The sequence below is a fragment of the Fragaria vesca genome, linkage group LG1 (assembly GCF_000184155.1).
Source record: "Fragaria vesca subsp. vesca linkage group LG1, FraVesHawaii_1.0, whole genome shotgun sequence".
Classification (NCBI taxonomy): domain Eukaryota; kingdom Viridiplantae; phylum Streptophyta; class Magnoliopsida; order Rosales; family Rosaceae; genus Fragaria; species Fragaria vesca.
In genome coordinates this window covers 16,804,777-16,818,622 of record NC_020491.1, presented here as the reverse complement: position 1 = coordinate 16,818,622, position 13,846 = coordinate 16,804,777, and the positions used below count along the sequence as shown (strand labels likewise).

Here is a 13,846-nt window from a genome sequence, read left to right as displayed (position 1 = left end):
TTGTTTTTCGATTTTGAGGGCCTTAACGATCACCAAATTGGCTGAAATTTTACAGAAATGATCTACACAAGATGATCTAGATATGTCTAGAAGAAAGTTTAAGGAAATTTGATCGGAAAGTAGTGCAAAAATGGAAATCTGCACCAAAAATTAACCATGCTTTGATTTGTTTTGTTTTAAATCACATGTTTACTGTTGTGGGTATTATTGGGAGTTTGAAAAATTGGTGAAGCTTGACACTAAAGAGGCCCCTGGCTTTCTAATATAGTAGAGATGTATAGTAATAGAGATAAGTTTGACTGAGGAAGAAAATTTGACTTAGAAAGAGAATAGAAGAATAGATGAGAAAATAATTTGAAGTTAGAGAAGACATCCTAGCCATGCATTAAGATCGGACGGTCATGATACATTTATTAGGAAATATTAGGAGAGATGTATGAGGAGATGATCTCAATCCGTGTCACGCGTATTCGAGCGAGGAGCTTGTGATTCTTACAAGTACCCCTGGAAAACCTAAAACCCCCTCCCCCTAGTCTCATCCAATCCAATTCTTTCCGCAGCATCGAATCCCTACTCTTCGGATCTAATCTTCTCCTGGTATGTGATCTTGTATCTCTAACTCCTGATTTCTCGTTCAACTTGGCTTCAGATTTGTGCTTCTGTTCCTGTGAAATGATCTCGTTTGATGTAGGTTTTCTTAGATCTGATTGCTTTGAGATTTCTCATTCAATTTTAATATGAATAAAGTTGAAAGTTGAAGTTGAAATTGAATTTGATTGCAGATCTAGAGGTCCACGCATTAGCATTTGAGTTGTAATCTGATTTCGATGACTACTACTTTGGATATGTCACTTGATGATATGATTAAGAGCAAAAGGGGTGGTAATCGTTATAGAACCAGAGAACGCGGCGGCGGAAGGGGTCCTCGCGGCGGTCGGGGTGGCCGTGGGTCTTTTATTGGTGGAAGAATGGTTCGGAGAGGTCCTCCCCCGGCAGCAATAAATGCTCGACCATCTGCCCACACCATTGCCAAGGCAAGCTCACAAAAACAAAACAACAAAACTGTAGATGTTTTATGATATGCTTGAGAATATGATTTTTAAAACGCGTATAGAGAGAGGAACTCTGTAGCGACTGTTGTTCATGGAGATGCTCATTGTGGCTTATCCTCCAAACCACTACCGTCGCCCCCGTTGTCTGTTCTTGTGGTTTATTTGGGTTAATTTTCTGGGGACTTTGAAGAATGGCGAATTATCTTGTTATCTTGTTAATTTTCTGGATCTTTTTCTGCATGCTTTCATCAGTCCTTCCGCAGAACCAAGCATTTTCCGTGGCAGCCAGATTTGTTTGAAGAGAGCCTCAGAGCTGCCGGGATTTCAGGGATTGAAATTGGCACAAAATTATATGTGTCCAACTTGCACTATGGAGTGACAAATGAGGATATAAGGGTACAACTTGAGCCATATACTTTCAACTTAAGCACTTTCAATAACAAATTTCATGTATCGGTCTGTTGAAACATCGAGTTGCAACTCAGGAACTCTTCTCTGAGATCGGAGAGCTGAAGCGATATGCAGTTCATTTTGATAAAAATGGACGACCAAGTGTGAGCTCTTTTGAACTCTTTCTTTCATTTTCTGTCTTGCTTTTTTGTGTGTTGTTTTCCTGCCTTGTAGGCATTTATCTTGCGTTACCAGGGTTAATCATAATTTCGACTTTCTTGATTGGAGCACCAAACAACAATATCTAAATGTCTACTGCCTCAGTCTAGACAATTGTTATCAAAATCAGAGATTAGCTTCTTAAGAACGTATTAGCTGTTTAGATCCATTAGTATAAAGTTTCTCATATCGGTGGAGTTTTGATGATGGGATCAGATGTTGACTTTTATCATCCGTTTGGTCTTGTCAGATTTATGATATTGGGATTAGGTCAACCACTTGGCCTTTTAAGCATATGTTAGGACTTCATATGTTAACCCCTTGGGATTAGGACTTCATTGATTATATTGTGGTAGAAAGTAACAGTATTGTCAGGTTCATGTAAAGTACGAAGCAGTTATCTTTGTTACTGCACAGTGATGCTAGTTAGTGTGGTCCCATGGCTGACCGAACAATGATAAATACCATCCTCCAGAATATTGCAGTGTATTTAGTTAAGCTGTGTTAAGTTACATGTGAAAAAGAACTTTGAAAGTATAAAAGCACTTACAAGTCAAATACCTTTCCACCTTTTTAAGAGGCATTTGTCTTCATCTGTCTGTTTTGTTCCTGCAAGTACAAGTTTCTTTTCTACAAAATGCCACCCAGAAGTGTTGTGCTATATTTTTTGTTGGACAGTCTGTAATGATCAGCATATGCACCACTCATAGATCTGTGTAATTTGGCATTCCCTTACATTGCAATCCATTCGGGATTCTTTGTAGTTATGGATATATTTGTGGTTTTCTATCACCTGTAGGATTCTCTGGTTTATATTGGATTACTCTACTTGCTACTATTTGATATTGAACTTTCAAGCAGATAATAATGTGTTCTGTTTCATCACAGGGCTCAGCTGAAGTGGTTTATACCAGAAGAAGTGACGCATTTGCAGCATTGAAACGGTATAATAATGTCCTATTGGATGGGAAGCCTATGAAAATCGAGATTGTTGGTGTCAATGAGGGAATGCCAATTTCTGCTCGTGTTAATGTGACAGGAGTACAAGGAAGAAAGAAGAGGACAGTTGTAATGACGTATGATCTACACCCTCTCTGCGTTTATTGCTTTTATCGTTCATATCCTTCATTTCTTGCATATTGTGCTTAAACTGAACATGGATACTTGATGATGGTGGCCTCGGTCAATTGTTTCATTAGTCACATATTGCTTAATTTATACCTTTTCACTTGGTTTGCAAATCATTGATCCGGATAAAAAGTTGTATAATTCAATTAGGTAGGTCACCAATAGAATTCCCTAACTGTCGTTTTGCTATTACATGTTTACCAAAATGTTATACTGGAACATTGGAGAATCTCTAGGCTGGGTAGAAAGCATAATTATGATTTTGGCTCTTTTCACGTTTGCATTATCCAGTATCTTTTGAAATGTTAAGAACAAGCATTCTGAATAATGTTTTGTCTGACTCATTTACAGGCCCAGACCTGCTCATGCTGGTGGCTATGCTTTGCCTGCAGTAAATCGTGGTCCTGGCCCTTCTAGGTGAGTTCTTATGAAAAAACAGAAAACATTATTTCCAAATATGCTTGTTACTTGTTTGAAATATTTCATAACCCATCTCCAGCATTAGGTCAATGTCTCTCAGGTCTATTTTCAGATGATTCATGAACCAATAGTATATGGATAACAATTATTTAGTAAATGTGTTAAGACATGCACCCATGAACCAATAATATAATTAATTATGATTAGATAGCATTCTACAGTAAGACTGTTGAGATATGAACATTGACAGTCTATTACTGTAACAAGGGAACTTGCCATGTTTATAGTTAGATAATTTTAGTACTGAAATAGCACTTCAACACTTAAATTTAAATGCTCACATTTGCACTCATGTGGTATAATGATTTTGACACATTGATATGACCAAGCTGTGATGAGGGCTTCTGATTTTCTTGTTATTGCTGTGATGAGCACTATAAATTTGAAGTCGCCCTCTAAAGTTAAATTAAATGCTCTCATTTGCACTCACGTGGTATAGTGATAATGTCATTAATATGACCAAGCTCTAATTTGCGCTTCTGATTTTCTTGTTTTTGGTTTTGCATTGCTCAAACGAGCATGTTTGACTGAAAACACATGTTTTCTGGGTTGTTGGTCATTTTGGTACATGTAAGTTTGTTGTTTGGGGCCATAATTCTTGTTTTAATTTTATTTGGGCCGTACTGTCCTGGAAATATCTAAAGCTTATAGCTGATCTTGTCCAGTTGACTTGTGAGATGGCATTTTGAAATTAAGTGTGGGTAACAGCTAGTTACCAACTTTAGTCACTAGGCAATAAGTAGTCTGGAAGAGATTGATACAAAAGTATATTGAGTTAGGATGGAAGTAAAAGTTTGAAATCGGATGGAAGAGGGATAAGTCAGTGAATTTTGCAGAATAAGAACTAATGAGCTAGAGACTCTTGAAACTTCCTCTTCTTCTCACTCTATCGCAGCTTATGGTAATTAGTGTAGTTTTTTATCCTTCTCCACCACTCCTATCTAGTTGTCACCGATAACTCTAATATTAACAGGCTTAGTGAGGCACTTCGTATTAGCATAACAATTCTAAACTACAGATGCAGGATACTGAGATATGTATAGAGCAAGATATGGAGGGAAGTAATATTCATTCCCTAGCCTTTGTTTTGCCAAACTTTTTTTTAATTCTATTTTTATTTATAAAAGGAAAGGAGCCTCTCCTCTTTACAGCTTTAGAGGAACCAGAGTTCAAGCTTTTATGCAACCCGAAAATGTACAAAATAATGTGTTGTACCAAAACCTAAATCGCCTCTGATTTTTGGTCAGGGACAATATTAGAAAATACTGTTTGTAAATGTAGTCTGACCTTTTGCATAATAGAATCTGAATCAGACCCTTGAGTCAAATTCAGTATCTGGACTACAGATGGCATGAAAACCCATGGGTATGGGTACCCACGGGTATTTGTTCTATTTTGGTATTTATAGCACTAGATTACCCATGGGTAAATGGGTAACGGGTAATTGATACCCGCTCGGGTATGGGCATCTCCATGGGTAAATGGGTAATGGGTAGCACTACTTTTATTTACCAGTGAGAGACGCTCAGACCCTTTCCTTCTCTACCATTCGTCTCCCGCCACCTATTACAGTAAACCAACCCTAATCTCCCGAAAGCTCACCATCACCAGCTGCCTCTTGTCCTCTTCCCTCTCAGCCCCATAACCAAAACCGAAGAAGACGAAGAACTATGGAAACTGATAATTCAGTGGACCAGAAGGTGGAGGAGCTCTTGAAAGATCGGGGGTGGAGTCCCGGGTCGGGGTGGGGAGAAATATCAGGGCTTTCGGGCTGTGGCGAAGGGAGGAGGGGCCGAGGGGAGGGGAGGTGGGCTTTCGCGGGTTGGGTTTCGGTTCGGGTAGAGGAGGGGTGGGAGTGAAGGGGCGGTGGTTGAAGGAGGAGAGATCGATGATGGGGACGATGGCGGGGGTGAATTTAATCTGTTTATCAAAGTGCTTCTTTGAATGCTCAAGACATCTCTTTTCAACTGAGAAACAAAACTAGATCATAGCCTTATAAGGAAGGGAAGTCTTTTAAGGCAACCGAAGTAGAACTGTTGAATCAGGAGAAATACAAGGAGGTCCTGGATTTCCTTGAGGCCAAGATTTCTGTACATAAATGGTTGATCTCACATTCTGAGACTGGGGAGTGGATTGGAGATAAGAGAGGAGTTCGAGCTCGTTGGCACGTAGGGTCTCCATTCAGGGTCTTGGTGCGTTGGGTTTAAGGGAAGTGATGGGTAATTGGGTATCCATTAATCCGATTGGTTTGGGTATGGAATACCCGTGAAAATTAAGACTTAGTATTTACCCAATGGTATTACCCATTTTTGTGTATAGACACACACATATAGGCTTCTTAGTGCCTGACGACTTTTGTGCTTGTTATATGGTTGAAATAGTCTATATGGTCACGTAATTTCGTTCACCATTAGTCTTCTACCTGTTAAATGAGCGCTGTTCTGGAGTGAGAACTTTAATGTAATAATAAAATGATATTGTCCTAGTTATGGCATACTCTGTCTGGCTTCATGAGGGTTTTTTCTAGTGAGAGTTCCATAGTAGCCAAAGATCATCTTTTATTCCAGTGTCAATCTATCTTTAGCCATATTTTTAGATGTTTTGCATAGCCACTCAGTATATGCTTGATTTCAGTATTAGCTGCTGTATTTAATAGTGTCCTTATGTTTGTTGCCTCTGGGTTTTATAGTAGCAGCAGTTATGGAGGGATCAGGAATTATGTATATATGCATAGAAAGTTGTATTCAGTGGTTGCTGCATTTCAATGTGTGCTTATATTTGTTACTGCATTTATAGGAGCACTCATGGAGGGATCAGGAATGGCCGTGGAATTTCACGTGGGCGTGGGCGTGGGCGTGGGCGTGGGCGTGGACGTGGACAAGGATCTGAGTGGAAGAAGAAACCTGTTGACAAGTCAGTTGATGAACTTGACAAGGAACTGGATACCTATCATGCAGAAGCCATGCAAACTTAGTTATACTGAGCTGTGGAAGTTGCCGGTACTAATCAATAGTGCTATGCTATCTGTACAAAAGTGGCCATTGTAACTTTGGGATATTAATTAGTTTTGCTCGATTTCGCCGTGCTTTGCATTCTAGGCTAGCAAATTTAGAGCAGTTGGAGGCTTGAAGCTGTTGGTTGATTTTGGAACTGGTTTTATTCCGAAATCTATTTGCTTTGCTTTATGAGATATGGTTTTCACTGTTTCTCGTTTTAGCTAGTGGTGTTTTTCTTAGAAATAGGCGTGGCACGACAGTCATGCCCTGTTTGTTTTTTTTAATGCATGGCCAAGATGGTAAAGTTGCAATGTTTAACTTCGTAAAAAAAAGAAATCTGTTTTGTGTGGACGTGAATGACGTGCCCCGAGCTTTTCCCTTCTGAAAATATATTCTGGACCAATTTGAACATTAATTCCAATTCTAACAAATATGAAATGCAGCAACAAAATCAATAGGAAATGCTTAATTCAAGAATCTAACAAGACAGAGAGAACGCAAAACTGCTCTGCTAGGGGTTTTGGGTTCAGCACTTTCAAGCAATCTCGACGGAGATTCTCGCTTGGAATTGTAAGGGATTGAATAACGATCGCTCGGCAGAGGCGTTGTTAACCCTAATCCGTCAGAAACATCCCTCTTTCATCTTTCTAATAGAAACAAAGATCAACGATTGTGACTATCTGAATGGCATGCGTTTGCAAATCGGCTACCTCAACTGTGAGGCGGTGGCAAGCGAGGGTCAATCTGGTGGCCTAGCTTTGTTTTGGGAGGACGGTTTGGATGTACGACTCTTGTCTAAGGGTCGATATCATATAGATGTGGAGATACATGCAGTTGATGGTTCTGGAATGAATTGGAGACTGACAGGGTTTTACGGACACCCATCGGCGGCGGATCGGGAGGTGTCTCAGGCGCTACTCCGTGATCTAGGTGATGTCTCCTCTCTGCCATGGATCGTCGTTGGTGACTTTAACGAGATTGTTCACAATGGAGAGAAGGATGGAGGGGTGAGCCGGAATGAATCACAGATGCGCCGATTCCAATCGGCTCTAGATGACACAGCGTTGCTGGACCTTGGTTATTTCGGTGCTCTGTCTACTTGGCAAGGCGGAGGAGTGCGGTGTCGCCTAAACAGAGCAGTGGCGACGCCTCCATAGCTTGATTTGTTCCAGGCATCTAGGGTTCATGGCGACCACGTTCCTTTGCTCATTGGAGTCTTTGGTGAGTTACCTGCTGCTAGGGTGCGTTACACCAAACGATTCAAATTTGAGTCTTTCTGGGTGAAGCATGCTGACTGTAAAGGTATTGTTGAGGCTAGGCCTCATCATTGGGCCCTTTTCGGCCCTAGCCCGCCTTACCCTCTAGGGCCGAAGTTTTACCCGGCCCTCCATTAAGGCGGGTCGGCCCTAGCTCTTCTCAAATAGGGTAGGCCAAGGGTCAAGCAAATGAAACCCGGCCCTACCTTACGGCTCTACCCTATTGAGCCATTTAGGGCAAAGCCTGGCCCGGCCCTAAAAGCCCACCCTTTAGGCACTAAAAATTTCTTATTTTTTCTATTGTTTTAATGTCTCTTATTTTTTAGATATAATACAACTAGACTTCTTTATTTGTAATTGATTTTCTAGCTTTATTTATTTGATTTTCTTTTGCTTCGGTGAATAATGATTGTATTTTGATGATTTAGATTTTAGAGAGATAGTTCATGAGATATATGAGTATAATCTCTTATATTAATATTTATATATAGATGTCATAAGTTAAGCATAATGTATATGCATGTATGTTAAATATGACTACAAAATAAGGTGTATTACATATAAGTAATATAATAATTGAGGATTGAGCTAAGTTGTAAGAAAAAGAAAAGAAAAAAAATGAACTAGCCCATCTCGGCCCTATTTAGCCCTATTTAAAGGGTCGGCCCTACCTGACCCTTTTAACCCTAACGAAATGGGCTGCTAGGGCGGGTAAGGACTTGCCTATTCAAGCCTCGGCCCTACCCTTTTGTTGACTTTGATCGAGCCCTACCCGACCCTACCCTAAGCCCTAAATTTCAGGGTAGGGCCGGCCTTAGCCCGGCCCATGATGACCCCTAATTGAGGCTGGTTGGTCGATTTCTCAAGTGGGGGTTCCAATGTACCAAACGATGAAGCGTATCACAAGTACTAGAATGGCTCTTAATAGTTGGTAAAGGGTGGCATTTGGAAATAGGAAACGTGAAATTGATCTTATTCGAGGAAGTCTTCAAAAAATTCTCTGCTTGCCAATGTCTGTTCAAAATCAAGTGAGCATGTTGAGTTGTCATGTAAGCTTGAGGGTTTACTGGAGGCCGAAAGGCTCTATTGGCAGCGATCCAAAATCACTTAGCTCTCTGATGGTGATAAAAATTCCAAATACTTCCACCATAAAGCTTCTAACTGGAAAACAAAAAACCGGCTTACTGGTTTGTTTGACTGACACGACCCACCCCGAATTTCATCCTGAAACCCGGAGTAAGTCGTGCGGGGACCACCTCCAAGGAAAATTTACTGAAAAGATTAAGAAAATCTCCTTTGCAGATGGACAACCCTAACTCGAAAATTCCAAATTACACTCTTAAATCAACACTTCCAAAGATCACATAATTATCCTTCAGAAATTCTACACATAAAATACAATAATCCCAAAGTATTCAGAGCTACTAAACACTAGCGGAAGCAAGAAAACACGAGTAGGTTAAACATGTAACCTACTGATGAAAACTGGCGGAAATGCGGGTGACTATGCCTCGTCTCCTACTAGATCTAACCCGAACTCTGCAGACTGGGCAATTTAAAACGAAGGCCCAGGGGAAAACATTTAATAACGTTAGAGTGAGTGGACAAAAATAAAACAATAAATAAAATATTTATGTTTCCCCAAATTAATTTCTAAGGAAAAATCGAATGCATGCCGCAAGCGATAAAACTTTTATCTCATAAAATATCGAGCCTCTCAGACTCTATAAAATATGTATGTATTTACACTCGTCCATACTCCCTATATAAATTCATGGGTCTATATAGGGCTACTACGCTCGCGTCCAACGCTCACGTCACGTCTTAATGCGGTACTACACTACGCCATCAAGGTGGACAGACGGGTGTATAAATATGTGTCCATACCCCCTATATGAATTAAACACTCAAATAGGGCTACTACGCTTACGTCCAACGCTCACGTCACACCATAATGCGGCTATATGCTACGCCATTAAGGTGGACAGACACATATGGCTAGCTAGCATTTATATACATACTCTCTCATAAATACATATTTATATCTACCGAAAATCCCATTTTCGGTAACTCTCCAAGAGAAATAAAAATCGTCAAATTAAAATGACGTTATAATATTCCGCAACATTAATTGTTCAACCATGAACTATAGCATGCATTTATTTAAAATAAACGTCCACTCAAAAATTAGGCCTAAGCCTGATGTTGATCTGGGGCCTTGTCTGCTCGAGCCTCCTCACGTCCTGTTCCAAATATAATATTAATTTCCCAACCAATAATCCAATATTTAATCAAAATAGGTAAAATTACCCGAGAGCCATAAATACGCTCATCATTGCCTAACTTCGATATTCTTAAATCGGAACGATCCGAACTTAAATATCATACTCAACAGTCGTAAATACAACCTCCCCAAAATACGACTTAAATCCTACGGCCGGATTCTATATTAATTAACCGCCAAAAATACCAAACTTCGGAAATTCACAAACCTATCCAAATCTCATCTGAAAATTCCATAAATCACATCAATATACTCCTCTTAATATTCCACACTTAAAACCCTAAAAATCTCTTAACCGGCGGCTCCGCCGGCAGCGGCGGCCGGAGGCCAATTCCGGCGACCTCCAAAACCTATGAAATTTTGACAGAGTAATCCTCTCATCATGCTCTACAACTTTCCTAACTAGCACAAACACCAATTCCAAGCCTAACTAGGGCAATCGACTAAAAACATCAAAAACACCATAAAACTTCCACCTCAAATTTCTCCTTACCTAGCTCAAGAGGGAGTGAGTCCTTTTAGGGCAAGGCTGCTGGGTTGGAGGGCTACAAAACCGTACCAAGCTTGCCCGGATTGGTGGCCGGAGGAGGGAGTTCCGCCGAAATGCTTCCCGGCGTCTCCGGCGGGATTTCTCCTCTTCCGGCGGATTAGAGGCTCGGGGGCTAGGCCGGGGAGGGAGAGGAGGAGATGGGGGTCCGAACTGGGGTGGAGCGGCGGCAGCTGGTGGCTGGGAGCTTCCGGCGGAGAGAGAGCACGGGAGGGAGAAGGAAGAGAAAAGAGAGAAGAAGAGAAAGGGAGGAAAAAAAATGGGTTGGGCCTCCCAACCGGTCCAACCTTATATCAACCCAACTAAAAATAAAACACCCCGAAAAATAATACCTGAATAAAAATTACCTTTTACTAGCTAAAATTTACTATTTTTACCGTCGTCGTATTTTCCTCTTACGAATAATCCTCCGCACATAATCGTCCCCGAAACCCCTCTAGGGACCAATTAAACTATTAACTCAATGACGGAGACGGTAAAATTCTTATTATAATCAAGCTAGTAAATAAGGTAAAAATATAAGGGTCGGGATGTGACATTGACTCTAATGGTTGCTGGCAGAATTCAGAGAAAGGTATGGAGGAGGTAGTTTTGCTGTACTTCTCTAATATGTTTGCATCAGATTCTATTGATAGGGGTTGGATGAATCAAGTGGTTAATGTATTACAACCTAGAGTTACAGCTATCATGAATGAGGAGTTGATGACTCCTTACTCAAATGTGGAAATTCGAGCGGCACTCTTTCAAATGTATCCTACCAAATCTCTAGGTCCTAATGGTATGCCTCTGGAGTTTTTCCAACGGCATTGGGATTCGGTAGGGTAGGATGTGTGTAGTGCAGTGAAGAATTTTCTACAGACCGGTAAATTATTGAAAGCGGTCAACTTTACTCATATTTGTTTGATTCTGAAGGTCCTCCACCCGACGTAGGTATCAGACTTGCGCCCCATAGCTCTCTGTAATGTTCTTTAAAAAATTTGCTCGAAAGTGATTGCCAACAGATTGAAGAGGCACCTTGATAAAATTATCTCACCGTGTCAGAGTGCTTTTATTCCTGGTCGGTTGATTACAGATAACTCTTTGATTGCAAACGAGGTATCTCATTTCATTAATACAAATGTCTGAAGGAGTAATGTCTTTGAAGCTAGATATGAGTAAGGCTTATGACTGAATGGAGTGGGCTTTCCTGGAAGTGGTGTTATTAAGATTGGGATTTGATGTGTGTTGGGTGCAGCTCGTTATGCAGTGTGTCTCTACAGTTCGGTATTCCTTTCTGATAAATGGTAAACCATGCAGTCTGCTTAATCCAACCAGAGGCTTGAGACAAGGTGATCCATTGTCACCTTACTTATTTCTTTTATGTGCGGAGGTGTTTTCTACTCTGGTGGATAGGAAGGTTTCACAAAACTTATTGCAAGGAGTGAAGATTTGCGAGGGAGCTCTTGTTATTAGTCATCTATTGTTTGTAGATGATAGTCTATTACTTGGGAAGGCCATCGTCGATGAATGTTTGAGTATTCAGTCAGTCTTAGCTAATTATGCAGCGGGTTCAGGATAGCAAGTCAATTTTGCTAAGAGCAGCATTGTTTTCAATAAGGGCATTTCTCCGGCTTTACAACAATCATTGGCAGCAGCATTGGGGGTTACTATCTCAGTAAAGCATGATAAGTATTTGGGACTCCCAACTGTGGTTGGTAGGAGTAAAAAGGAACAATTGAGTAATAAGCTAGAAGGGTGGCAAGGTAAACTACTCAGTGGTGCTGGGAAAGATATATTGATCAGAGTTGTGGCCCAAGCTCTACCCTCCTATTCTATGAGTTGTTTTCTGCTTCCAAAAACTTTCTGTCATTCTCTTCAGCAGATGTGTGCTAGATTTTGGTGGGGAAGTAAAATGGATAATAGGAAGATACACTGGATGTCATGGGATAGTCTGTGTCGTCCTAAGGAAGAAGGCGGTATGGGTTTCAGAGATTTGTATGCTCATAATTTAGCTTTTCTGTCAAAACAAGGTTGGAGACTAGTGAAGAACCCATCCTCTCTTCTTGGACGTATCTACCAAGCTAGGTACTTCCCGAATAGTAATTTTTGGCCTGCTTCGGTATCGACCAACCCCTCAGCTTGTTGGCATGGGATTTTTGAGGCTAGAGACCTACTCGTTAATGGGACTCGTTGGCAGATTGGGGATGGACGATCGGTTCATGCCTGGGACGACCCCTGGTTGCCTAGGCCGCGTGATTTCAAACCCATTAGCAGTCGAGGAGAGGCACATGTTAGTGATTTTATTATGGAATCACTCTTTACTTTCTGATTCTTTTGACCCGGTTGATGTTGAAATTATTCAAGCTATCCCTCTTAGTAATCAGTCTATTCCAGATAGATTGGTTTGGCATTATGATGTGAAAGTCAGGTTTTCTACGAAGTCTGCTTATGTTCTCGCTAGACAGCTTAACCAATCTCAACCTTCCGCATCAGTTGGGGAGTCAGTTCAAAATTTTTGGAAGAAGGTCTGGTTTTCCAAGGCTCCAGGAAAGGTCAAAGTTCACATTTGGAGGGTGTGCTCTTCTATTCTTCCAACAGTCTCGGCTTTGAGAACCAAGAGGGTGTTTGTGGAGAATGGTGGTTTTTTCTGTAATAATCCAGATGAAACAATAGAGCATGTGAGTCGAGATTGTTGGTTTACTAGAGAGTTGGTTAAACAGTTCCCAGAGGTACGTCATGTTTTTAAGTCGGTTGTTCACCCTATGTCTACTATGGATTGGCTGATAGCTTGCTCGGATGTTTTGAATAAGGATGATTTCTCCATTCTTCTTATTATCTTATGGTCGGTTTGGAAAGAGAGGAACCAAAGGCTTTGTTATGATAAATCAGTTTCTCTTCATCAGCTTCTTTTCCAGATTCGATCTTTTTTCTTTCTTCTACACTCTGTGTGGAGTAAGAAGGGAGGTAAGAAGCGGCAGGTCAAGCCTTGGGTTCTTCCTCCTGCATGTGGGTTGGTTGAAAGCCAATATTGATAGTGCTTTTGACCAGGTTTCTCGTTGTGGAGGCATTGGTGTCGTTATTCGAGATTCTAATTCCTTTGTTGTGGGAGGGGTGTGTTTGAAGGTGGAGCACATCTCTTTTTCAGATATGGTTGAGGCTGTAGCAGGAAGAGTCGCTTGTGAGTTAGCTTTGGAGTTCTAGCTTTCTCCAATAGTTTTTGTGTCGGACTATCTTAAATTGGTTAAGGCATCAAAGAAAAGTGCGATTGATGGATCATGTTTTGGTTTGGTGGTAGAAGATATTAAGCATAGCCTTTCTTTACTTTCTTCTTCTTTTTTTGTTCATGTATTCAGAGAAGCTAATATGGTTGCCCATAAGGCAGCCAAGTTGGCTTTACTCTCTGGTCTAAACTGTCGCTGGTCAGGTACTATGCCAGTAATATGGCAGAACTCATTTGCCTCTTTGATGTAATTTCTTTGGTTTGAATAAAAGTTCACGTCCTTCTTTAAAAAAAA

The 13,846-nt window shown here is 40.8% G+C and overlaps 1 protein-coding gene across 1 annotated transcript; it reads left to right on the top strand.

The window, feature by feature from the left end:
• Positions 1 to 443: 443 nt before the first annotated feature.
• Positions 444 to 6,615, top strand: LOC101293924 (THO complex subunit 4-like). Its single transcript, XM_004288304.1, has 7 exons — positions 444 to 597; positions 783 to 1,034; positions 1,305 to 1,448; positions 1,538 to 1,606; positions 2,550 to 2,737; positions 3,141 to 3,206; positions 6,066 to 6,615. The coding sequence occupies exons 2-7, from the start codon at positions 828 to 830 to the stop codon at positions 6,241 to 6,243; spliced, it is 852 nt and encodes a 283-aa protein (XP_004288352.1). The 5' UTR covers positions 444 to 597; positions 783 to 827; the 3' UTR covers positions 6,244 to 6,615.
• Positions 6,616 to 13,846: the final 7,231 nt, after the last annotated feature.

What these genes read in the sequence shown, in the direction of transcription:
- LOC101293924 (XM_004288304.1), top strand. Translation starts at nt 828, where the DNA reads ATGACTACTACTTTGGATATGTCACTTGATGATATGATTAAGAGCAAA. An exon ending in TGACAAATGAGGATATAAGG is followed by an intron (nt 1,449 to 1,537) that starts GTACAACTTGAG and finishes GTTGCAACTCAG; the next exon opens with GAACTCTTCTCTGAGATCGG. An exon ending in ATAAAAATGGACGACCAAGT is followed by an intron (nt 1,607 to 2,549) that starts GTGAGCTCTTTT and finishes GTTTCATCACAG; the next exon opens with GGCTCAGCTGAAGTGGTTTA.